Source organism: Mastomys coucha, unplaced genomic scaffold (assembly GCF_008632895.1).
Source record: "Mastomys coucha isolate ucsf_1 unplaced genomic scaffold, UCSF_Mcou_1 pScaffold1, whole genome shotgun sequence".
NCBI classification, from domain to species: domain Eukaryota; kingdom Metazoa; phylum Chordata; class Mammalia; order Rodentia; family Muridae; genus Mastomys; species Mastomys coucha.
Window position 1 is genome coordinate 29975882 of NW_022196891.1, and position 26415 is coordinate 30002296.

Here is a 26415-nt window from a genome sequence, read left to right on the forward strand (position 1 = left end):
TTTTACAAGAGTTACTGTTCAGCTTTGTCTCCCCATGCTAATGATATGAATGTAACCAGGACCTGTCTTATAGAACCCCATTAACTTTGAGGAATTCTGTGCTTTCCTCCAGCCCTGTCTCCAGCGATGATTCTGTCACAACTCTGCTTTTGAAATCTCCATTCAAAGTGTAAGGTCATGGAGTTCTGAAGACCCCTGCTCCCTTAGTAGGTGTAAAGCAGGCAGCCCTCCTGTTTGTGTGTGAACCCTCTTGCGGGATGGGCCAGCAGCTCTCAATGGATTCAAGGGGCTCCCTCTCCCAATGGAACAGTAAGATTCAGGAAGAAGTTTTAAGTCTCTTCCTTCAGTGAAACCGAAGTGGGAGAGCCGAGCCACTGCTGCAGTGCCTCCCTCAGCAGTGTGGCCCTCCAGAGGCCTGTCCTAGGTCTCCCTCTGCTCAAAGCCATTTACTTCTTTGACACTTTGCCTGATGCTCCCAACGAGCTGCCACCAGTGGGCAGCAGCGACTGGCTGGTGTCAGAGTTGAGAATGCCGTCAGGCCAGCCGTCCAGCAGAGAAAGGGCACATTCTGAAATGGTCGGTCTTTATTACACCACCAGAAAACAAATATGCTGGTTAAGTTATTCATCATTATCTTCTTAGTAACAAAATAAAGCACTATCTATGTTTACAGTCATAAAAAGAAAACAGTCTGGAGAGAAATAGGGCCAACAGAGGTGGGGAGGGAGGCACCTGGCCATGTGGGGTTTGGGATTATTTCCTTGACCCAGGGCAGCTCCAGATCTTTGAAGCTAGGTGCTAATGGTCTTTGATTTTCTTGGGACACAACCAAGAAGCTTATTAGGAGTGAAGCCCATCCCGTCAGGACAGGGTGGGGGAGAAAAGAACCCATTCTAAGCTCATGAAGAAGGGTGGAGACCAGCTGCCATAGGGTTTCCTCTGCAGGGCTGTCACTGACAAAAAGGCCCTCATGCCTGTGACACAGGTTGGGAATAAGGGAAGAGCCCCTTGGAAACCTGGACTCTCACGGTCCTGGGAGCTAAAAATAACTCCGTGGGAACTGACTGGCAAAGTCAGAAGGGAGGAAAGGGGTTCTGGGGTCAGGAAACTGCCAGTCCCAGGGGCAGGCTGGGCCCTACAAACACCCAGAGGATGCAGCGGGTGTGGTGGGAGCAGGGGCAGACATAGGAAGAGAGAAATGTACATGGGGAGGAAATACACAGAACCTGAGACACCAGACTGACAAAGAGGTAGCAATTTGGGGACAAAGGAACACAGAAGAAGCCCCCAGAGAAGCATCAAGACACACATCACAGAGCTCATCGACTCGCCTGGCTCACAGTGACCACTCAGCAAATGCCTTCTGCCAGGAATGGCGAGATGAAGATGTGAGCCGCGCACAGACATACAGCAGCCGGAGGCACATGGACTTGGAAGACAGAGACAGGACAGCCAGACTGCACAGAGTTCAAAGTAACCCAGGTGACAGAGGGGTGACCTGGGAACTTACAGGGCAGGTGTGTTGTCCCACAATGGCTGGTCTGGGCCAAGACAAAATGGAAACAAAGCATGTGACCTTAGGGAAACAGGTGCATCCCTGCCATTCCCTCAAGTGGGTGGACATACAGGAGGGAGCACATCCAGTGGTCCCTGGCCATTAGCCCCAAGGGCTAAAACCCTCAGCCAGCTTGGTTCACCACAGCCACCCAACCAGGCCACTGGCTCCTCAGATAGGCCCAGAGGTGTGGTGAAGAGGAGGAACTTGGGAATGTATCTCTAAGTGCAGTTTCACCTGTCACCTGGGCACACCCAAGTCCAAGTACCAAGACAGTTCAGGAAGGCTGGCTGTGCCAGTCGGCTTGGGAACAAGGTCATTCCCCAGCGGTGATGGGCCGGGCCCAGCTAGCTGGGGATCAGTCTGTGAGCACCACCAGCTCCTCATCACTCTTCTCATCACCCTCTGAGTCCTCGTCCTCGCTGTACCGGTACATCTCTCCATCGGCCACCGAGTGCCTGTCATCTGTGCCCTCCCCTTCCTCCCGGAGACTGCAGGTATTGATGATGACAGGCATGTTGGGGTCCAGACCCTGGGGGTCATAGTGCTCCACCAGCGGACGTGCCAGGGGCATGCCTGCTGCCCGAGGGAACAGGATATCTGAGCTCACCTGTGCCTGGCCAGCCTGCGGGCTGAGAGGCGGAGAAAAGTCGCAATTACAGATGTACCCACAAGCCCTCCCGGCCCCCCCTAGCCCTCCCCCCCCCGGCTGGGTAACCAGCATACGCTGGCCCGTGTGTGCTTCCTGATGGCCAAATTCACTGTCGGCTATAGCTGGAAAACTCAGAGCCGAGGGTATGTTGGACTGTGGTACATTTTTTTGTTTTAGTGCCACTGACTACAGAACTCGACTCTAGTGCCTGCCATGGTCAAACAAGGAACCTTCCTGTGGGATGAATACCCGTGGTGTTCTGAATTTGCCCTGTGTTTGTTAGGCAGCAGCAGGTACCCCACAGTCTGTCTAGGTCTTCTACCCAACCCCCAGTCAGTCACCGCAGTCTCACCCACAGTCGTTATCCATCAGGGATCACACACAGGCAGATGACCACACACACACAAATCTGCACCTAGATCCTTGCTTGGCAGCCACGCAGGATCTGCCTGCCTCACACAAAGACCAGCCACACAGGGACCCAGTCTCTCACAGCAGCCACAAGCTGCCTCTGGCCACCAGGGAGGGCCTGCTCACGGGATGGCGTAGCTTTGGCGAGCACCCTGGCGCCGGGTCCTCATCAGGGCCTTGTACTCGCCCACACGCAGCCGCCGGCCCTCCACCACGCAGGTACGCTTAGGCCTTGGCTTGTACTTGTAGTCGGGGTATTTCTCCAGGTGCTGCCGGCTCAGACGGGCCTGCTCCTCGTAGTACGGTTGCTTCTCCTGGTTGGTCATGGACTTCCAGCGAGAACCTGATCCAATACCAGGAAGAACTAAGGGCCAGACTCTCACGGTCTCCCCCAGGTTCCAGGCTTGAAGCCCTGACTGGACCCTGGTCCTCAATTAGGATCAAAGGTGATACAGACATAAGCACTCATCAAGGGCCTGGCCAAGTGTGGATGCTCCCTGGATGCTGGGCAAGCAATGGATGAGGCTGGCAATGGCAAGCAGTCTGTACCATCCCCATGTCAAACAACTCAGGACCCCTCAGAGGTCTCTGTCCCAAGGCCATTCACCAAAGGGCAGCCACTCCAGGCCACCAAGTATCCGGCGTGAATCTTGAGGTGTAGCTCAGTAGTAGAGCACCTGCCTAGCATGTGCCAGGCCCTAGGCCGCATTGCCAACATGGAAAAGCTGAAACAGAGCCCAGATGTTCCAGACAAGAAACCTGCAGTTACTGGAGGGGACCCAGCCATGAAAACACCACCCTTTCTCAGCTAGGTCAGCCCTGCCCACGTCCTCGGCCTCAGACACAAAGTCTTTATACCAATGGTCCAAAATACCAGTCTCCATATACTGCCACAGCACAGGCTATGAGAGGCACTGGGTGTTTGGGGGTGGTAAGAAACACACAAAGTCCCAAGGGGAGGGACAACCAAAAGAGCCCTGCACTGGTACAAGGTCCTAGGATCCAGCTACCCAAAACATCTCAACTGCTACACCCTGTACGACTCTACCAGAGTTCAATAAAGACATGCAAGCCCCAAACAGACCCAGTCCTACTGAACTATGCCCCCTGGAGTCAATCCCCTGAGCTGCAGAGGACCCATGCCCTGGCCCTTACCAAGGATCTTGCTGATGCTGGAGTTATGCATGTCTGGGAAGGCCTGGAGAATTTTCCTCCGCTCATCCTTGGCCCACACCATGAAGGCATTCATGGGTCTCTTGATGTGGCTGCTGTTCCGGGACTCAGAGAAATGGCGGGAGCCTGGAGAACAGGTAGGTGAGAGTCAGGCAGGCAACAGCTCTGGGGCTGACAGAGCTATCCTCTGCATAACCACCAGGAGGCACTGAGGAGCCTCAGACAGAAATCTGCTCAGGCCTAGCAAGGCAGGATGAGCAGCAAAGGCCAGCAGTAAGCGAGAGGCCCACCGCAGCCAGAGATCAGGCACAGCAGCAATCCAGAATTGCAGGGCCCTACAGAATCATGACAAGATACCAGAAGGCGACCTACGGACAGAGACACCAGGGAACAATGGAGACACATGCTAGGAAGGGCCGGAGGAAGGGACCAGAGGCAGACACAGCCCTAGGGGAGTTAAGTGGCACCCAGTGCCAGAGCCCTCACCATCCATGTCACAGCTCAGCATGGCTTCCTCCAGGGGATGCACGCAGCTCTCCTCCAGCCTCTCCTTGGCTGGGGAGGAGTCCAGGCTGATGAGGTCCTGCGGGTGACAGAGACAATGTGGGTATCAGTGCTTCCTTTGTCATCCTGTCTTCACCTTCCATCGCCTGCCCCTGTCCTCTGGGAAGAGGAAGAGCGGCCCGTACCTTTCGGAATGGGGTATTGGGGGAGTTCTCTAAGGCCCCGCTGTGGCTGTGCAGCAGTTGCCGAGCATCCTGGATGGCTTTGGTGACAGCGTCCCCTTCGCCAAGGAAGCCTGTCAGAGAGGGTAAAAAGTGAAGGGTAGAGGACCTGAGGGCTTTGTCCCGGGAGCAGCCCACACATTTATGCTTCCTGCCAGGTCACACCTTGGGGCTCCTTGTGGTGGTACACTCCCTGCCCACCCCCACACCTCCCTGCAGGACTGCCTGCTGCGGGGTGCCAAGGGGCTGGGGGATGAAGCAACTCTCCCAGATGTGCAACTCAGTGGCCTGGCTCTGTGCTATCTAATCCGATCCTGGAGGACAAATGGGACATGGAGGAGGCGTCCCCCGAGCAGGTCTCATCCCTGGCTTTAAGAAAGCAGAGGCTGGGGTGGAGCTCAGTGATGGAGTACCTTAGAACTGTTTAAAACCCCAAACTGGAACCGAGAAAGGGAAGGACTGTGCCCAAGGTGGCCTCTGACTCAATCTCTTAGGTGAGAGCAGATGAACAGGCTTACCCAGAGGCAGGCTGGGGGGGCTGGACTGCAGGTCCCTTGTGGGAGCCCCGTGGCTGGCGGGGCGAGGCCCACAACTGTTCATCTTCAGGCTGGGAGAGCTGGAGGTGTTGGGCAGTTCAGGTACCTTGGGCTTGGCTGTGAGGTTTAGCGGTTGTGGAGGCTCCTGCCGACCCAGAAAGACAAGAGAATGAGAAACACTCAAGGAGGACCACCCCATCACAGGACAGACAGGACTCAAGGAGAGTGAGCCAAGAGCAAAGGAGGGGGGTCCCGGGTGGCAGTGGGCAGTGGAGTACCTGCAGGGGGTGGTGGGTGGCCACCCCTGGCCTCTTCACCACAGGGGTAGGCGGGCTGTGCAGCAGCTGCAGTGGGTACTCCACTGTGGAAAAAAAAGCGGCAAGGGACCAAGTCCCAAGTGAGCCCAGAATAGCAGGCACCTGAGTGACAGGTCCCAGGACCACAGCTGGTCTAACCTGTTCTGTCCTCATCAGGCTAAGGTAGTACAGGTGGCCATCTATACCTTCTTCTACCCATATGGCCCATGCAGGCCAGTGGCCTTGTCTGCCCTTTCCAACCCACTGTAAAGAGCTTCCCATGCGCATGCGAGGGACAGCACCTCCGGCCTTGTACTTGCTGTGTATAGGGGCAAAGCTACTGTGTTGAGAGGATGTGTCATGTGCTTTCCCTCTATGATAAAGCGACGGGATGGAAGGGATGCTCAGGGCATCAGCCTTATTTTACAGGTGTCTTAGTCAGGGTTCTTTCTCTACACCTCCTGACCTTGTAAATTCAGCGGGCTGCCCACACACCCACTAAATGGCAGCCCTGGGATTTGAACCTAGGCCTAGACTCCATAACCTATCCCTTGGCCTATATACAGCCCTCTCCCTCCTACCTACTGTACCTCACAGGGCTTTGAACCAAGGAGGAGTGCAGCAGAGATAAGCCTGTGTACAAATCCCTACCCACACAGGCAGGTAGTGATAAGGGCTCAAAGGAGGTATGTCAAGGCACTTAGCTCCAGCCAGGGTAGTAAGATGGAGAATATGGTGAGGATGATGAACTCAGGCTGGCAAGCCAAGTTGGCGCTGTGACTGGGAGCCTGTACTCTATGTCCCGGGCTTGTGGAACAGGGAGGGCAGATTAGGAGTTGTCTTCACTGCTACCTATCCTGTGTGGCATTTACGGGCAGCATGCCAGCCCTGTCCCAACTCTGTCTGTGGGCACTGTCACCAGAACTCACTGGGATCACCCCATCGGTCATCTTTGTGCCCATCCCCCACAGCCAGAGTGGGCACACTCCCTGCTCAAGCGTTCCAACTCACTCATTTCCCAGACCCCATGTTCCAATCCTCCACAGCCTCCCAGATCCGTCGCTCTCACACGCCTTTGTCAGCCCTTGCTCCTGAGCCTCGCACCCCAGGTCCAGTTCCTCCCTCCCGATCCCATGACCCCTCCTCCAGGACCCAGCCCTCAAGCGCCATCTCCTCAGGGAGTCTCCTCAACTTTCTTCTCTCCTGAGTCTCCTGCGGCATGCTCTTCCTTTTCATTCTCCCACCTCCGCTTGGAAATGACTTATTCTTTCACGGGATCGACCCCGAACCGTTGGCCCAGAAAGGCCACAGTGTAAACTAACGCATGAGGCGTGGCTCTGGGCTCCTTCCTCCCTCTCAAGAAAGCTGCCTCTGTGGAAGCAGAAGCCCTTCCCTGCCTCACTCACCTGGCTTGCAGGGAATGGGCTGAATGGGCAGAGCCAGCTGGGAGTCAGGAGTGACAGGCAAAGGCTGGTGACTGGAGGGGAAGGCTGGGATCATGACATAAGGCATGTTAACCTGCTGAAGGCAAAGAGACCCACTGTAAGTCCCTGAGGACCAAAGAGCTACCCAGCTGGGGTCTGCCCAAGACCTGGAGTGGGGTGGGTACACACAGGGCACAGAGTAGGGACAACTTTCCAAAGGATCTGTCTACCATATCACATCTGTGAACCCATCTCCTTGTTCTTAAATCTCAACAGGGACCGGGGGAGACATCCTGGGTCACCCTCTAAGAACTGGACAACAGAATCAGAGGGAATTAGAGCAAAAGCATGGTCTCTTCATCAAGCCCAGGGTACGGAGGAGGGGTTGCTCCGCAGTCCTCTTTCCCTGCGGCTCCCCGAGCCAGTGCCACCCTCGGCCTGTGCCCCTCCCATCAGCACCTGGATCTGCTGCTGGAGGAGGTTGATCTTGTGCTGCTGCTGAATCAGCTGCTGCTGCTGCTTGGCGATCTGGTGAGGCATGGGGTTGACAGGGGAATCACAGACGGCCCTGGCCCTCCTCTGGTGCCTGTCCCAGCTTACCCCTGACTTCCCCAGGAGGCCAAGTAGAGAACAGGGGGACAGAGCAGAGTGCCAGGAGACAGAGCAGAGTGCCAGGGGACAGAGCAGAGCGCCAGGAACAGAGCTGAGCTCCAGGGGACACAGGCGAATGCCAGGAGACAGAGCAGAGCACCAGGGGACAGAGCCTATCGCCAAGGGACACAGCCGAGTGCCAGTTCTCAGAACCTTTCCCCACGGAGGACTCCATAGTCCCGACCCAGGCACACCTGCTCCTGCTGCTGCCTGGCCAGTTCCATCTGTTGCTGCTGCTTCTCGAACAGCATGGCAGCCATGTTCTTCTGCTCAGAGTGGGCCGTAAGGAGCTGGTCCCGAAGGGCGGATAGCTGATGGATCATAACCAGAAGCTGGAGCTCCTTCTCAGCCAGGCTCTCTTGGGTCCCTGTTCCACAGAGAAATGCCACCGTAGGAGTTCTTGTTAGTTCACCTGTTTATCTGCCCACCCACCTATCTGACAATTGCTCTATCTCAAGATCCTGCCAGCCCAGTCTTCAACCTCTCTTGTGTTTTTGGGGATTTTTTTTTTTTTGTTTTTAAATCTATTGGTTGGCACAATGACAGTCACTTTCACGGGGTTAGTTTGAGGATGATCATGCTAATGTGTGGAAATTTGTTTGGCTAGTATCTGGCAATGTTTGCTCATGCCCTTGCCTTCCACTTCAGCCTGGCTGTCTGATATGGCAGTTTAGTCCTAACAGCTGAGCTGGGGACAACTTATACTCTGGATGCCTCTGGAAAATGCCGAAGAAGCTCAGCTCTCCATCCCTGGGACTCCCAGTCAGTAAATGGGGGGAGAGAGAAAAGCATTGATTTAAAGCTCCCACTGTGGGTGTGGTCAAGATCATTGACAAAATGATCACTCGGAGATAAGCAGCAGCTCTCGATATGGTTCTGGAAGCCTAGCTTCTCAACTCCAACAGTGAGTGCAAACCAGCTCACATGGTAGCTAGGTGGAGAGCTGGAAGGTTGAACCTCGTTGAGCCTCTAGTCCCAAGGGTCCTGAATGAGAGCCTAGATCCATCCCAGAGACCAGCTTCCACCTAGTCCTCCCCACCTGGGGATGGGCCAGACTACTGCTTAAAGACTTCTAGGCGAGGCATGGTGATGACCCTCAGGTGGGACCAGGTGCACAAGGTACGGCCCCATTTACCCAGAATGCAAGACTAGACCAGGAGGGAAAGGCTCTGAGATGCTCTGTCCGCAGGCCTGTACGCACCTTTGACGTCCTTAGCTTCCACAGAGCTTCTTCCCAGAAACCTCTCTTTCCAGTCGCTGGACAGCAGCTTCTCAATGGCTGGCACAACTGGAGGGCGTCAGGGTAAGGGCAGGGTGAGGGCCCAGCAGAGACCAGCCTAGACCTCACCTCTGACCCGATAGTCTCCTACCTTCCTGTAAGTTGCGATTGAAGTCCAGCCGCTCTTGGCTTCCTGAAGCAGCCTCCTGGCTTCCCGAAGCAGCCTCGGAAGCTGCCGCTGGTCTCCTGGGGTCTGGTGACTCGCTGCTCTCTGGTGAGGCACAGTCCTGGAAGAGACACTAAATTATCACTGCCATTCCCAAGAGAGGAGAGCACATGACACAGAGGGCTGAGCACCACAAAGGTGCCCTTTCTGAGGAACCCTAAGACATTCCCAACCCCTGCTCAGAATACCTGATAAATGATACACTGACATGAACAGGGACTTGGGGACAAGAGACCTGCGTTTCAGTCCAGGCTGGGTGGCTCATAGAGGGCTGGATCTCACACAAGCCCCTGACAACTCTGAAAGTCAGGCCTGTCTCTGGGACCCATGTACTCAAGTATCCGAAAGAGGCCAATAGGTCAAGAAGGGCTGATGATGGGTCTGGAACTACCATGGAAACAACACCACTAGGTTTGTCTAGGAGGGTGGTTTAACTAACAAGGGGGACTCTGAATATGGGACCCTGGACTGTTTTACCTGCCCCTATCAGACTACAGACACACCACAGCCAGCTGCTTCAAGTTCCTGGCCATCATGCCTTCTCCATGATGTGCACCCTCGAACTGTGAGCCAGACAAATCCTTTTCTAGGTTGTTCAGAGACACCTGTCCCAGCACTAGAAAAGGAGCTAATACAGAGCTCACCTTCAGCTAGTAATTACTATGAACCTGCGTGCTGCTCCAGCAGGCTGCTGGCCTACAGGCACCCACTGCGGCTTCCCTAAGTGGTCCCTGGAGCTGGAGAGATGCAGAGGGCCAGAGTTCAGTTCCCAGCACCCACACCCAGCTCCAGAAGATCCAACATTCTCTTCTAGTCTCTGAGGGAAATTCCACTCAACACACACATACCCCTAGGCAGGTACACAACCAAAACCAAAACAAAATAAAACAACCCCCCCCAAAACAAACAAACAAACAAACAAAATTCCGGCCTGAGGAGATAGCTCAGTGATTAAGAATATTTGTTGCTCTTCCAGAAAACCCAGGTTCAGTTCCCTGTGCCCACAGGGTGGTTCACAACCACTCTGGTTCCAGGGGATCTTGACACTTTCTTCTGCCCTCTGTGGCCCCAAGCGTGCATGTGGGACACTTACACATATTCAGGCAAAAAACTCATTACATAAGAAACATTCAACCAGACATGGTGGCACACACCTTTAATCCCAGAGCTCAAGTGGCAGAGGCAGGGGAATCTCTGAGTTCCTAGCCAGCTGATCATAATAGAGACCCTGTCTCAACAAAACAAAACTAAAAAACAAGCCGGGCAGTGGTGGCACACACACACAGCACTTGGGAGGCAGAGGCAGGCGGATTTCTGAGTTCAAGGCCAGCCTGGTCTACAGAGTTGAGTTTCAGGACAGCCAGGTCTATACAGAGAAACCCTGTCACAGAAAAACAACAACAAACAAAAAACAAAAACAAGAGGAGGCAGCAGTGGCACCATGGTCACAGGTGCTGCAGAAGCAGCAGGAGCAGGATTCCGTGTCTCATCTAACAGAAGCCTCACTGCTCCTGGTGCCTAAGGCCGAGTCACAGCCCTCTAGGACGTGTTCCCTGACCCTTCCACTCTTCCACATTGAGCGCCTCTTCAGAGTTATCAAATTAAATTTCCTGTACGGCAACAGAAGACCTGTGTGGGCATGTGTGTGTGCAGGTAGGTGCACCTCTTTGTGGTGTGTGTGTGTGTGTGTGTGTGTGTGTGTGTGTGTGTGTGTCAGCCTTCATTTGACAAGCACCTATCATTTATTTACTGAGGCAAGTCTCTCACTGTTCCCGGTCTCTTGTTCCAGGAGCTCCAGGCAGTTGCCATACTTTCCTGGCTTTGACAAGGGTTCTAGGAATCCAAACTTCCATGCTCACACTTATGGAGCGAGCACTTTACCCACTCAATCGTCTCTCTAACCTGAGTTCCCCCACCTTAAGTAAATCAGTCTGTGAACAGCAATTTTACTCCAACTTAATCTTTCCCAGGTCACTTGTATCTCACCCCAACTTGTAGCCATCAGCTATAAGGATGGTGGCCTCTGAGAACGTCACACAGGGAAGGATGGAAGCAGCCAGCCCCTGTCCTGCTCTGACAGGCTACTCCGTTTGTAGTCCTGACCACAGTGGCTCCTCCCCTCTGCTTAACTAGGCCCCATTTTACCCTTGCAGAAAACATTTCTGTACCCAAGCTAGGCAAGAGCATGCAGGCCTGGTGGAATGAGTGGGTTGGCCTCAGTTGTGAAACCACAAAGGCAGAGAGCGGGGACGCTGACCCTGGGGGACCCTAGAGAGTGCTTGGCACCTGAGGAGGAGCTTTGGAGTTGGCGGCATCCTGGGAGGCCAGGGCTGGGTCTCCAGGCTGGGTCTCCCCTGTAGTGGCTGCGCCTTGAGGAGCCTCGTGGCAAGCCTCCTTTTTCTCCTCAGACTTGACAGTGCAGTTCACCATGGTGGTAGCGCTGTCTGGGGCCAGCTGCACAGAGACGGGGCTCCGCATGGACATCCTGCAGAAGGAGGGACAGAGGACACTGAGTGAATGAGGCCCATGGCCCAGTTATAAACCCACCCTGCCCACCAGGAAGCACCTCCACCCTTCGCCTCCCCTACAAAGCACCTCCTGGCCCCACTCAAGGATCATACGCCTACACACGCCTACTTTAGAACCTGCTTTCTCCTTTTTTTGCAATGCCAGGGCCTCACACACACATAGTGAACCCAGCTGAGCCCTACCCTCGGTCCGCCATTTCTGTTTGTTTTTTGTTTTGTTTTGTTTTTTTCTTGAGACAGGGTTTCTCTGTGTAGCCCTGGCTGTCCTGGAACTCTATAGACCAGGCTGGCCTCGAACTCAGAATTCCACCTGCCTCTGCCCCCCAAGTGCTGGGATTAAAGGCGTGCGCCACCACAGCCCGGTGGTCCACCGTTTCTTGCAATGTTGTGTCTAGTGAGCTGGTGGGCTTACCTTTCCCGTGTGAGCTAACTAGCTACCCTGAACCCATGAGAAATGAACACTGTATGTGTGTCAACAGACGCCTGGATCTAGCTACTACAGGTTAAGATCACGTGTCAGCATTATAAGAGCCTGAACTCGAAGGCAGGGTGTGGCCCACACCTTTAATCCCAGCAGTTGGGAAGCAGAAGCAGGCAGGTGTCTGTGAGTTGGAGGCCAGCCTGGTCTATAGAATGAGTTCCAGGATAGCCCGAGCTATAACAGTGAGACCCTTATCCCAGAAAAGGATTTGAGCTTCCAGTCCAATAACCAACCTGGCTAGAATTGGCAGGAGCCCTCACACACAGGGTACAGCTTGTCTTAGTTCCCAACTTGACCAAAAGAAAGTCAAGCCAGACACTGGCGGCGTACACCTTTGATCCCAGCACTTGGGAGGCAGAGGCAGGCAGATTTCTGAGTTCGAGGCCAGCCTGGTCTACAGAGTGAGTTCCAAGACAGCCAGGGCTACGCAGAGAAACTCTGTCTCGGGGGAAAAAAAAGAAAGAAAGGAAGTCAAGAACCATCTCCCCAGTACAAAACATTTATTTTTTAATGGACGTGGGGATCAAACCCAGGACCCCACACGAGCTAAGCATTCGCTCCACAACGACGAATCTACAGCCAGCTGCTTATTCCTCTCACCGCAGGGACAAGTCAAGTCTGTACATCTCACACCTAATTGTAAAACATAGATGAACGGCATTCTGTTCTGCTCTCTAGCTTAGCAACCCCAGTAGAATCTGCCCCACCCCACCCCCATCCCCGCTTGGCACTGATACTTACAGTGCCAGATTTGGTGAGGAGTTTTGTTTTGTTTTTTAAAGATTTATTCTTAATTTTTCTTAAATTTATTTATTTATTTATATGAGTACACTGTAGCTGTCTTCAGACACACCAGAAGAGGGCATCAGATCTCATGATAGGTGGCTGTGAGCCACCATAAGGTTGCTGGGACTTGAACTCAGGACCTCTGGAAGAGCAATCAGTGCTCTTTTACCGGCAGAGCCACCTCTCCAGCTCTACTCTTGATTTTTAATTATGTGTTATGTGCGTGGATGTGTGTGGGTGGATGGTGAGAGGCTACAGGAGGGCATCAGCTCTCCTGAAGATGGAGGAGTTAAGGTGATAGTGAGCGTGGAAGACGCTGAGGGACCCTGCCCCCCACCCCCAGTTAGTTTTGATTGGCAAATAAAGTTGTCAACGGCTGGGCAGGGAGAGAGAGGTGGGACTTTAGGATTCCTGGGCAAGGAACTAAGGAAGGAACAGGAAGGGAGAGAGCTGCCATGCCAGGGAGTAGAGGCCACGCCTGAGAGGTGCGGGGCAGAGAACACAACCGTCACGTAGGTGCTGGGGACTCAGCCCAGGAGGGCTGCAAGTCTGGGTCCTGGACGGCCAAGATGGACATAGGGTTTAGTAAGTAATAACTCAGGAATACCAGAGAGGCCTGTGTCAGCCATGTGGAGGTTCGGAAGAGGCCCAGCCACTGAGCCGTTAAGGCACATTAAAATATAAGGCTGCTTGCTCGAGCACGGGCATGCGTGCATGCATGCATGTGTCTTTCATTTGAGAACCTAGAACATTGGGGCAGGTAGTGAGGAGCCACCGCTGAGACGATCTGAGTAGAATGAATTGGGAACTACTACGCCAACAGATGCGGGGTGCTGATAACCTATGTCTGGTCCCCCACAGAGCAGCAAGCACTCTGACTGCTAAGCCATCTCTCCAGCTCCGAAAATAGTTTTTTTAATATTTATTTTATGTGTATGAGCATTTGCCTATATGTAAATATGTGCACCACATTTATGCCTGGTAACCTCAGAGCCCAGAACAGGGCATTGGATCCCCTAGAACTTGAGTTATAGATGGTTTGGAGTCACCTATGGGTTCTGGAAACAGAATCCAGGCCCTCTGAAAGAGCAGCAAGCGCTCATGACCACTGAGCCATCTTACCAGTCTCTATTCCTTGGGTTTTACATTTGTTTGCTTTCTTTTTCTTTTCTTCTTCCCCCCCCCCCCCCCCCCCCCCCCCCGCCCCCCGAGACAGGGTTTCTGTGTAGCCCTGGCTGTCCTGGTACTCACTCTGTAGACCAGGCTGAACCCAGAAATCTGCCTGCCTCTGCCTCCCAAGTGCTGGGATTAAAGGCCTGCGCCACCACCGCCCAGTATTTGTTTGCTTTCTAAAACAGGGTCTCCGGATAGCCAGGCTAGTATTGAACTATGTAGCTGAGGATGGCCTTGAACTCAAGGCCTAGGATCACAGGCCTGTGCCACCATGCCCAACTTGCAATATACTCAGTAGGCTCTCCTGCAAAGCTGCCTCCTCTCCTACCACATGACTGCTTAACATCACCAGAGGATGAGCATCAGCTGGAACTTTTGCAGAGTAGTTTCCAAGATCAAGCCAGGCGAAAGGCCAGAGCAGCAATTGCCCACCCTCCCCATTCCCTGGGGCAAGCACTCAGAGGTGTGCTCTGGGCTCCAGGGGGCACAGGGACCTGGCCTCTTGCAAAAACATTGAGAGGTGGGGCCTTATCAGAGGTGACTGGGTCAGGAGCCCTCTGCCTTCACAAATGGATTGATTATCACCGGGAGGCGGGCGTGTGCGTGGTGTTATTGGAAAATTGAGTTGATTCGTTTATGAGCTGACTGGTATTCCTGTGGCCTCTCTGGGGTAACACAGAGAGAAGGCATTTGTCTTTCCAGCCTCTACAATGGTAGAAAATAAATGGACTTAGATGCATAGTGATTCAGTTTTCAGAGCAGATGTAGGACAACCATCAGATGCAGTTAACAGACCCTTAAACAGAAGAGGCTGTGTGACACACTAGTGCCACTTATGGGACATGCCCCCAGCAGATCCCTGTAGCTAGACTATACAGCTTAACCGGCCATGGTCACACCAAAGTTGTTCACCTGCAGTTTGAACTGCAGCAAAAAAAAAAAAAAAAAAAAAAAAAAAAAAAAAAGACAAAACCATGGGCTGGAGAGATGGCTCAGCGGTTAAGATCACTAACTGCTCTTCCAGAGGTCTTGAGTTCAATTCCCAGCAACCACATGGTGGCTCACAAGCATCTGTAATGGGATCCAATGCCACCTTCTGGTGTGTCTGGAGAGAGAGACAGAAACAGTGCTGCACTCACATATATAAATAAACCTTCTTTAAAAATGAAAAAATCTCATCAGGGTCACCAAAATCAGGGTTCTCTACACCTCCTGACCTTGTAAATTCAGCGGGCTGCCCACAAGCCCACTAAATGGCAGCCCTGGGATTTGAACCTAGGCCTAGACTCTATAACCTATCCCTTGGCCTATATACAGCCCTCTCCCTCCTATCTACTGTACCTCACTGGGCTTTGAATCAAGGAGGAGTGCAGCAGAGATAACCCCATAGTCAGTGACTTCTCACTAGGTTATATCAACTTTAGCAAACAATTTTTCCCTCTCTCAAGAACTTTCACCTCTTATGTGTATGTATGTATGCCTGAGTGAATTTTTGTGCACACACATGTGCCCATGGTAGCTAGAGAAGGCATCATATCCCCGTAAGTGGAGTAACAGGTCATATGAGCCATTGAGTGGGTGCTGGGAGCCAAACCCAGATCCTCTGCATGGCAAATAAGTGTTCTTAAGGGACGAGCCTGTCCAACCAAGCACAGGGATTGGGCCCGCCGCTGAAGAGTAGACTGAACACAAATGCTATGCTAGCACCAGTCACAACAGCTGATCAAGCCGGAGATCACTAACTGAGGAGTGTGGCTACACTGGATAAAAAGGGTGATCCACAGCCCAGAAAGTTCCAGATTTCATCATGCTACTGAGAAGAGCGTGCTGTTTAAACTCTTACAGTGATGGAATATCTCAGGTAGTCTTTGCCTAGCATGTACGATGTTTTCCACTCCATCCCCAGCACCATACCAAACTGGGTGTGCCAAAGCAAAACTAAAGAGCCAGGTGGTGGCGCATGCCTTTAACCCCAGCATTTTCAAGGCAAAGGCAGGCCAAGTGAGTTCAAGGCCAGCCTGGTCTACAGAGTGAGTTCCAGAACAGCCAGGGCTACACAGAGACATAGTATCTCAAGAAACAACCACACACACAAAAAAAAACCAACTGGATGTGGTGGTACACACCTGTGGTCCTTAGGAGGTAGAGGCAAGAAGGTCACAAGTTTGAGGTCATCCTTGGCTACTTACCAGTTAAGGGACAGCCTGGGCCTAATGAGACTGTTTTAAAAACTCCAAAACAAGGTCAACAAGAAGCCTCGTAGGTAAAGGAACTGGCTGCCCAACAGTGCAAGCCAGGCTCTCTTAAGTTCACTCCCTAGAACCTTTGTCGAAGGTAAGAACCACTCCAGAATTGTCACCTGACATACACGCCATACAAACACCTCCTCCCTGTCACACACACAACAAACATATTTAAAGCAAGACAACATAAAAACCCATTATGAATTATTTACATCTAAAATTTCCCATCTAATACTTTCAGATCACAGTGCATTTGTACATCACGTCAATCCGGTACAGGGCATACCGTAGTCTATAGATTACACCATCCCCTCTGGCACTGGGCACTGAATCATGCGTTACAGCTCTTTACACAACAGAACGCATACATAAGGTGTTTTAAGAATAGTTACAGGAATATTATAATTGATACATATGTATTTAATTTGGTTGCACCCTACAGATCAGACCACAGCAGACTCCCCCACCCACTTTCTGAGCCCAAGGTGCCACAGGAACCCAGGAGAGAGCAGGGCGAGAGCAGGCTGGTGGACCCTCAGAGGCCCCCATCTCACCTGGATGAAGAGAAAAGAGACCCCCAGCCCAATTTGGCCCAGGGGACCTGGGGGTGCCTGAAGAACCTGCAGAAAGCAGGCAGCTCAGCCCATCCGGCTGGGGAGGGGTTGGGAGCCAGGCCCCGCAGGGGGCAGGAGTGGGGGCGGGGTATTATCCTGGAGCTGAGGGCAGCAATTACATAACAAACAAACCCGGGCTCAAGCTGTGAATTAATCAAACCGCTGAAAATAAAACCTTCCTCTCTGGAACTTCAGACAAAAGAAATGAAAACAACCAGGCTGGCTGGAAAATAAAAGGCTGTGGTGCTGAAAGCCGGGACAAAAGGAAACCAGACAATAGGGTGTTGGACAAAAGCAATAAAGCCAGAGGAAGTGTGACAGGCGCACAATGAAGGCCTGTGGGCTTCTGATCCCTCGGCTCTCCGCCACCTCTGTCCCACACCCATTGGCTGCCACCAGGTCGCCTCCTCTGGCCACACTTGGGTCCCAAGGGTTTTTTTTCTTCTTCATTAGGCCCAGCCTCTGAGCTTTCAACTCCTACCTCAGTGCAAGCAGTCACGGCCACCGCAGCCAGAGAGCACGGTCAGATGAACGCCCGAGGCCAAACGCTGCCCCACTGGACGTGGTGACCATTCATCCACCCCATTGAGGAGGAGGCAGAAGAGTCCAATGGCTGTCCTGACTGCCCAGAACCACCCCCCAACTGGCTACATTTGGCTACCGAGCCCTGGTGATGCAGCTAGTTCGGGAGGGAATGTGCCATAGCGAACACACCAAGGGTCCCAAAACTTGGCGCACAGGTGCATTAGCCTGTTCATAACGGGCTGTGGGTACAAACTGATGGGTTAGGTTAGATAAGACATTCTCTCTTTTTGTTCCTCTTTTACATCTCTTATTTTTAAATTACGTGTGTCTCGTATGTATGTGCGCACTCATAGACGCATGCCGAAAGCAGAGGCATCAGGTTCCCCTGTAGCTACAGCTGGAGCTACAGCGGTTGTAAGCCACCTGGTCGCTTGTCCTTTTCAAGAGTGGTAACCACTGTTAATCTCTGAGCCATTGTCTAGCCACTAGACAAAACATTCAACTCTTTTTTTTTTAATCTTTCCCTGAGACAGAGCCTAAGTGTGTAGGCCAGACTGACCTCAAGATCCACTTGCCTCAGTTACCCAAGGGTCACCTGACTTGTTTTATCATTTTATTTGTTTGGAGTTTCCATGGGGATTTTACCCAGTACCTTACCAAGCTAGTGTGTACTCTACCACTGAGCAGCACAGCCAATCTTATCTATCTATCCATCCGTGCACGCATCTACTAATAGACACAGCACCATGTACATGAGTTCCAGCATGTCCCTCAGGCCATCTCCTACCGCTGAGCCTCGATGCCCTCCCTTTTCCAGCTCTTTCATACCCACCCCGTACCTTCAGCTCATACTCGGGGTTATCTGAGATCAGGAAGTGACATCTTGGGACTCCCAGCACAGCACTGGTAAACTAAGGAAAAGGCGCCGAGCGGTGGCACACGCCTTTAATCCCGGCACTTGGGAGGCAGAGGCAGAGGCAGGGGGATTTCTGAGTTCGAGGTCAGCCTGGTCTACAGAGTGAGTTCCAGGACAGCCAGGGCTACACAGAGAAACCAAAAAAACAACTAAGGAAATGGCTCCTAGTGACACCAGGCTAGAGTTGTGAGCCCAGCCACCTCAACCTGAGGCCCTCAGGCAACCCTACCAGATCCTGTTGCCCATATAAGGACACATTCGTGCGCGCAGGCACCAGACTCATCACAGGTAGGGGCAGGGCTCATGGTTGGTCTGCTCTGAGCATACTCAGAAGCACAGCCAGGGCCTAGGAGCCAGACCTTGGGAGGTACCTCGCTGGGCATGTACCTCTGGGAAACAGCATCCTGGACCACCTTACTGCCTACCCATCAGTGCCCTGCCTTGAGGGAAGCAAGGTCCCCTACCTGCCATGGCGAAGAGAAGAGTCTCAATCGCAGCATCCGGCCTAGGCTTAGGGTCTGAATTCTTGTGATTTCGGCTGACCTGCGTCACCGTGGCCTCGCTACCTATATCCATCCTCTCCTGCAGACAGGAGTCTATGGGGGTGAAGTAACACAGGAGGAGCATCCTGTACATGTATGTAAATAGGATGCTGAGTCAGGTGGATGACAGAAATGTCTCTGAGTCACACAGACCTGGGGTACCTGTGCTCAAATTCTGGAGTATCAGCTGCTGTGCCACCTTGGGCCAATAACTTCCTTGAACCTGTTTCCTCCTCAGTGCAATGGGAATACAAGAACACAAGATGACGAGAGGTAACCTTTCAAAGGTGCCTGTTTCACTTTCTCAGGACACCTTGAACTTGGTCTTCACAGGACTCGAATCACAGCCGGGGAGGCCTCGGAATGCCTGATGATGTCTCCCGACTCCTGCCACAGCCTGGGAACCTGACCAATACACCTGTTTCACTACCACTGCAGCCCCAGGTCCCAGCACAGGGCCTGGAGCAAGGGAGCCTGATGCTGCTCCCTGTCCTTCCCCTGTGTGAAGGATATCCATCAGCAGCAGAGCAAGCTCATTCCTTTTTCTTCCTCCCCTGCAAGAATAAGCACTTTATCTGTGTAGCCCTGGCTGTCCTGGAACTCACTCTGTAGACCAGGCTGGCCTCAAACTCACAGATCCGCCTGCCTCCGCCTGCCTCCGCCTGCCTCCGCCTGCCTCTGCCTGCCTCTGCCTGCCTCCGCCTCCCAAGAGCTGGGATTAAAGGCGTGCACCACCACCGCCTGACAAGCATTTTCTTAAAGACCTGGTAGAAGTCTCTCTTAAAGCCCCTTCTTTTCCAGGAGCTAACTTCCTTAACTCCTTCCTTGCAAAGCGCATGGCATGCTTTCTTGGGGGATTCTCCTCCTTCCATGTCCCAAACCCAAAGCCCTCAGTGCGCAGGAGACAACTATGGGCTCCCCCCCCCTACTCCATTCTGTAATCCCAAGTCCTAGTCAGGAGCCATCAAACAGAGGCAGCTCAGCTCATAAGCACCCAGCTCAGTGGAAGTTCTCCTGTGTTATCTGTGGCCCTCACTCTTGTCCAGCATCACACTCCCCCTCCCCTTTTAAATAAACAGAGCTACCAAGGCTTAGAGATGTCAAGTTTGTGTGCTCCTTGAGATAGCCCTATTTCAGAACCACAATCAGACCTTCCACGAACAAGGAGGGTGAATGGTACATGCCTCCTCTACCCTGTCCCCTCTCCCCTAGGGAGCCCACCTCACAGGTCTCCCACACTCTTTTCTCTTTAACTTTATCTCACACTAAGCATCCTTCAAGGGTGTCATCCCTTCCCAGGAGGGGACTTCAGCCATCTTCTCCCTTGAGTTTCTGAACTGGTGCCTGGGACTTTGAATCCAGTGTCTGGATAAAGGGGTAGAGAAGCCCCTCCAAGGATGATGAGGGGCAGAGTACCACCTGTATGTCCCCCCATCCTCCCCACAAGCAGGTCTTCCCCACCCCACTCTCTGCCAACCCCTTCTTACCCCAAACAAGCCACCGGCCACTTCCTTTTCTAATCCCTCAGCCACAGACCCAGCTGAATGGGAATCAAAGAAGAGTCTTCACTCTCAGCCCTTCCTCCCTCCAGATGCACAGTTCCCGTTCCCTCCACACAAGATGCACAGAGAGATTTAAGTTATCGTCCCATGGCTGTGACTCAGACCCAGGGCACAGGAAGACAGATGTGACAGCCAGCCAGACCCTCCAAGGAGGGCCACTGGGCGCAGCAAACCTCCACGGCTGCCCTTCCCCCAGCTTGTCAAGAGTAGCTGGTTCCAAGGGCATCACCAGGGAAAGAGATCTATGTAACACGGGTGGGACAGGCCCTGGTCCCAAAGGGAATGTCGCTTCCTCTGAAACCCCAGAGAGTTGAGAGCCTCGGGCTGCCCTGAACAATAGTCCCAAGGCGTGGGTGCCCAGAATGGTGCCCCGTGCCACATCCTGCCATTCTTCCCACAGGCCGCACCCTGCCACCCTTCCTGGCTCCACCCGATCCTATCTCTGTGTTTACTCAGGGCTGGGAGCTGGGCTGGCTGCAGGCTGAGGGCAACCCTTTCCTGACGGTCCCCTTGCCCCTTGCAGCAGACCTATGGTGGATGGGATCCAGCAGTGGCTGCTTTAAGTCTCTCCCGCCATTGGCTAAGAACAGCCAATACTCCAGCCCCAGGACTGACAGATCCCACTGGCTGGCCAAGTGGTATCTATCCACATAGGCAGATGGAGGCTCGGTGAAATTCTAGCTCCTGCCCTGAGCCTGGGAAAGATGGTGGCCACCCAGCAAGTACCTCTAGTCAGGAACTCAACTCCGCACTGGGCTGTCTTTCCTGGTACTCGGGGATTCAAGCCCTCCACAGTGGAAAGCAGTGGCCTGAAAGAGACAGTACCTGAGATGGTCCCCCAACCGCCACATGGTCTTCCAGTGATGGAGGTACCAGGGCTTTGTCAATACAGAGGAAGACCCAAGAGAGAGGGGACAACTCTAGAGGTACTTCTGAGGTTGACACTGTGATGTGTCCCCAGGAGATCTTCTCTGCAGAGCTGATGGTATCTCCTGGTGTGCGTCATCCCAATAGAACCAAGAATTTGACTGGGCCATTCTTGTCTCCCAGGAAAGGAAGAATTCTAGACTGTTGTAGCAGGGACTGGTGGTCAACCTTATCAAAAGCTCACCAGGAACAGGCCTGGGTATTAGCCAAAGGAAGGAAAAACAAAATGTGAGTAGTCGGGCTAAAGAGATGGCTTGGTGGTTAAGAGCACTGACTGTTCTTCCAGAGGTCCTGAGTTCAATTCAGAGCAACAAAATGGTGGCTCACAACCATCTGTAATAATGGGTTCTGATGCCCTCTTCTGGTGTCAGAAGACAGCAACAGTGTAAAATAAGTAAATCTTTCTTTTTTTTTAAAAAAGTGAGCGGTCACAGTATGCTTTTACTTGTCCACAAGCTCTATAGGATAGGACATCCTATCTGGCAAAGGAAGGATGTCTTTAGTCACTCATTAACACCAACCCTATATCTTGCATCCTCTGGTTGGTACCCAGTCATTCTCCCACTACTCCTATGTTTTAACCCAAAAAAGACAAACTGACCACTATGTTCAAGGTTAACAAGGTCAGTTCTTGATTGAGTTCTGGATAAGGAAAAAGTGATCAAAAGAAACCAAGGCTGGGGCTGGAGAGATGGCTTAGTGGTTAAGAGCACTGTCGTTCTTCCAAAGGACCTAGGTTCAATTCCCAGCACCCACATGGCAGCTCACAACTGTTTGTAACTCCAGTTCCAAGGGATCTGACACCCTCACACCAATGCACATAAAATAAAATTAAATAAATCATGAGACAAACAAACCAAGACATTTGGGGGGGGGGGGACACATGAAGCAGAAGCAGGTGGATCTCCATGAGTTCAAGGGTAGCCTGTTCTACAGAGCAAGTACTTGGACAGCCAGGGATTGCATAAACTCTCTTCAAGGAGGAGGAGGAGGAGGAAGAGAAGGAGGAGAAGGAGGAGGAGGAGGAGGAAGAGAAGGAGGAGGAGGAGGAGGAGGAGGAAGAGGAAGAGAAAGGCAGCTTGGGGATTTGGAGGAAAGACTACTTCTCAAATCCTTAGTTTCAATTAGTCAGTATTAACAGAACACTTTGGAGGTGGAGCTGAAGATCAGAAGTACCAGGCTACCCTGGGATACAGAAAATCCCCTTTTAAAACAAAAAAACCCCTCTGCTTCTTCCTGTATACAAAGTATCTAATACCTACTCTGTGGTTACAAGGATAACATACACTTCAAGAATCTGGCCACATACATGGTTGGGGACCTGGAGAAGGAGAAGCAAAGACTCCCTAGACCTTCCCTGGAATTGTGAGATGACTAGTTCTCCCTTTCAGTCTCTAGGCACATGACTCCTAAGAGCCTTGATCTCTCCAAAGAGACACACTCTCTCTCTCAGTTTACACGCTAGAGATCTGGGTGGGGGCTTTTGGCCCCTAAGCAGCAAGAATGGAACAGGAGCGAGCTTTAGACGCTCATCCCCATCCCCAATCTCTGAAGCTCATTGGTAGAGCACTGGCCCTGGAGGTGTGAGGTTCCAGACGCTGCAAGAAAATGAAAAAAAGGGAAACAAACCCAGCCACGATGGAGCTGATGGTGATGGACTTTCCACACGCAAACAACGCCTCTGCTCCCAGAACCTGCCCCGCCATCCTTAGATGGTCAGACAAGCAGAGATACAAGCCTGCTTCACCACACAGGTCTCCAATCTCACACCCTTACTCAAGATGACTTCTGTTAACTTGTCCATCCCCCATCCCTGCTCTCAAGATCGTGCACGCGCGCGCACACACACACACACACACACACACACACACACACTGCCAAGGATGGAACCCAGGGTTCTGTGTGTGCTAATCAAGAGCTCCATTAGTAAGCTATAGCATAGCAGCCCTTGATTTTTTTTTGGAGGGGGGGCTTAGGTGTGTATTACTTTTGTAATACATTTTCTATCTTAAACCGAAAAGAGACTTTTTCATAGGATATATTCTGATCAATCTGCCCTCCTCCTAGAACTTTCCCCACCTTCCCACCCACCCAAAACCACACCCTCTCTGTCTTATTAGAAAACAGGCATCTAAAATAAATAATAAAAGCAAACTATAATAGGATAAAACTCGTTTAGCATAAAACAAAGAGCGAAAAAACAGCACAAGAAACACACAGCACAGAGAAAAATCCTTCTGCATATACTGAAATCGCATGAAAACACAAAATTGAGAAGTATAATATGTAAGTAAAAGACCTGTAAGGAAAAGCAAAACAAAACAAACAAAAACAAAAACCACTCCAAAAAAACACCAGTTCATTCTGTGTGGGTCATCTACTACTGGACACAGAGCCTACCCTTAAGGGTGGCTTGTCCAGCCAGTTGGACTCAGTTGAAGAGAACTAATTTTTCCCTTGCAAGCAGTTTGTCAACTACAGATAGCTTTTGGATTAGGGATGGGGTCTTGTACCTACTTCCCTCTCTGCGCTGGGATCCCAACTGGCACAGACCTATGGACGCTGCCAGTCTCCGAGTTCATACGTGCATCCCCTTGGCTTCCCTTAGGTCCAAGCCTCTAAGGTTCTCTGCCACCCAAGCAGTGTGGAGCACGGATTCTCATCAGAGAGCTGGCTACTCCCACAGACTTTGGGTCTCGATTGCGGCAGTGTACCTTGTGGGCAGGTCACTATTATAGATCGAGGGTTTGTACCTCCGCTGGTGTTTACCTTTCTCCCCTGAGAGTGTGCAGAGCAGCGTTCTCATTGTGAACATGAGTCAGTAGGGTGAAGGCTCTGGGTAGGCACCAGCCCTACTTCCCTGTGCTCAGGGAGTTCGGCAGGTGTTGTCTTCAGCCACAGTGCTTTAACTCTGTGGACAACAGTCAAAAGCCTAGGCAGTAGTCGGGATTGTCTGGGGGTTTCCATGGGGCCTCTTTGGCCAACAACTCAACTAGAGGTAACCCATTCCCAACCCGGGAGGTTTCATTTGGTGGCAGGAGATGTCTAGTTGGGGCTTTGTCTTTCCACTATTTTGTGATTCCATTTAGATTTATGTAATATATCTATGGTTTACTTATTCATTTTTTATATATGAATACAACACAGCTGCCTTCACATACATCAGCAGAAGGCATCGGATCCCATTACAGATGGTTGTGAGCCACTATGTGGTTGCAGGAATTAAACTCAGGACCTCTGGAAGAGCAGCCAGTATATATTAAAGACTCTTCTACTGTAGTAAGTTTCCATACTACTCAAAGGGGCCTTAATTTTAGCTATTCCTTCCTATACTTCCTCTCTCTGTTTAATCCTCCTCTTCTGGTCAAAGCATTCCCTAGCCCTTGATAATTTTTTTTTAAATTTATTTATTATATGTAAGTACACTGTAGCTGTCTTCAGACACACCAGAAGAGGGTGTCAGAGTTCATGACGGGTGGTTGTGAGCCACCATGTGGTTGCTGGGATTTGAACTCTGGACCTTTGGAAGAGCAGACAGTGCTCTTACCTGCTGAACCATCTTGCCAGCCCCAACCCTTGATATTTTTGAGACAGGATTTCAGACTGGCCTTCATCCTCCTGCCTCCTTAGCAGCTGATGTTACAGGTGTGCCCCAGAACTGGTACCTGAAATGTTCTTTTGGTATCCCCAACAACCTAGCATCTCTCTGACAAGTACTTTGAGTCCTCAGATACCCACAGTGGGGGACAGGCAGGATACAAGTTTGTGGAGGAAGTCCAAGCAGGCAGAGAGCCCTGCTTATCTGGACCAATCACCACACCAAGCCTCAACTTCTGCATCATCTTCCCTGCCCAGGATGACACATCTTATCAGAACTCACTTTTTCCTCAGAGTACCCTCACTTGCCTCTGGCACTCACCAGTGTGAAACGCCATGCTACTAACCCAGGCAGTGACATGCCAAGCCCAAGAACAAGGGGAACATGGAGACAAAAGGATGGCCACAGAGGAGAATGAGCAATACAATCTACAACAAGCCGTGTTTACCCATCATGCAAGAGGAATTTCATCTTTGCTACACAGACCACCTACCTCGTCTGGGCTGGGCTGTATGTGGCTTAGTGACAAGTCTAGGCTCTGTAGACTTGAGTGACTATCAGCATGCAATGTGAGCTGAAACCCCAGGATCCTCCCCTTTAACTTTTATAAAAGTGAGGATTTTGCCTGCATTTGTCTTGTGTTGGACATGTGTGCCTGATACTCAGAGGCCAGAAGAGGGTGCCGAATCCCCTGAGACCAGAGATATAGCAGAGTACAATATGGGTGCTGGGAATCAGATCTGGGTCCTCTGGAAGAGCAACAGACTCTCTTAACCACTGGGCCATCCCTTCTCTTTTTTCTTTCTCTCTTTTTTAATTGTGCTGTTTAATGTGTTCTTTTAGCTTTATCTTATCAATTACTAACAGGATGGGTGCTGTGGAGAAAATACAGATATGGTAAAAAAAAAAAAAAAGTCCTCCAGACCACTGTGGCAACAGCTCTTAACTTTAAATGCCTCCCTCCCCTTGTTGACAGGGTCTCTCTCTCCACCTGGCCTGGCTGTCCTGGAATGCACTATATAGACCAGGCTGGCCTCAAACTCAACAGAAATCTGCCTGCCTCTGCCTCCCAAGTTCTGGGATTCAAATGCACTTTTAAATAATCACACCCTGGCCAATCTGTATGATGTCACCTAGAACTACGTCTTCCGGGCCAACTGGTACTGGCTAGCCAATTGATGCGCCTGTCCTGGGGAAGGCGCTCTCGGCATTCTTTGGTTGCCTGTAGTTCTCTGAGAAGGGTTGAGGCCTCTCGAGCGTTCCCCCTTCTGCACTAGCATGACTACCGGGGTCATCTCTATTCAGTTCGCATTAGGCAGCCATGTTGGTGAGACTTCACCGGTATGGTTTCTGACATTTCTAGGAGACACAATCTTACAGTACGTTTCCTATTCTTCTGGCTCTTCCGATCTTTCCAGCCCCTCCCCGAACCTTAGGTGCAGATACATTGTGTTGTAAATGTATCTATGCACTGGATCCCCACACCTTAGGTGCAGATACATTGTGTTGTAAATGTATCTATGCACTGAATCCCCACACCTTAGGTGCAGATACATTGTGTTGTAAATGTATCTATGCACCGGGCTGGGCTCCACAACTATGCATTTTGATCAGTTGTAGTTTTCTTTAATGGTCTCCATCGGTGGAGACGT

At 51.7% G+C, this 26415-nt stretch overlaps 1 protein-coding gene and 1 long non-coding RNA gene across 3 annotated transcripts in view; one reads left to right on the forward strand and one right to left on the reverse strand.

Annotated features, from left to right (window-relative positions):
* Window positions 1-569: 569 nt before the first annotated feature.
* The window catches only part of Sox13 (SRY-box transcription factor 13), a 45627-nt gene continuing 19781 nt past the window's right edge, over window positions 570-26415 (reverse strand). Inside the window, exons 2-14 of one of the 2 annotated variants that reach the window (XM_031382781.1) lie at window positions 11155-11353; window positions 8794-8929; window positions 8625-8711; window positions 7618-7790; window positions 7232-7300; window positions 6755-6869; window positions 5331-5413; window positions 5035-5197; window positions 4481-4590; window positions 4278-4374; window positions 3774-3917; window positions 2745-2961; window positions 570-2187 (exon numbers count right to left, since the gene is read on the reverse strand). In XM_031382781.1, the coding sequence (XP_031238641.1) occupies window positions 1914-2187; window positions 2745-2961; window positions 3774-3917; window positions 4278-4374; window positions 4481-4590; window positions 5035-5197; window positions 5331-5413; window positions 6755-6869; window positions 7232-7300; window positions 7618-7790; window positions 8625-8711; window positions 8794-8929; window positions 11155-11352 (1866 nt within the window). In that variant the 5' untranslated portion in view covers window position 11353 and the 3' untranslated portion in view covers window positions 570-1913. Of the gene's footprint in view, window positions 2188-2744; window positions 2962-3773; window positions 3918-4277; window positions 4375-4480; window positions 4591-5034; window positions 5198-5330; window positions 5414-6754; window positions 6870-7231; window positions 7301-7617; window positions 7791-8624; window positions 8712-8793; window positions 8930-11154; window positions 11354-26415 lie in introns of those variants that run through there. The other variant, XM_031382771.1, reaches the window with a different exon arrangement.
* On the forward strand, window positions 21244-25393 carry LOC116099352. The gene is made up of 2 exons (XR_004122226.1): window positions 21244-21393; window positions 25057-25393. It is a non-coding gene; the product is annotated as an uncharacterized LOC116099352 (long non-coding RNA).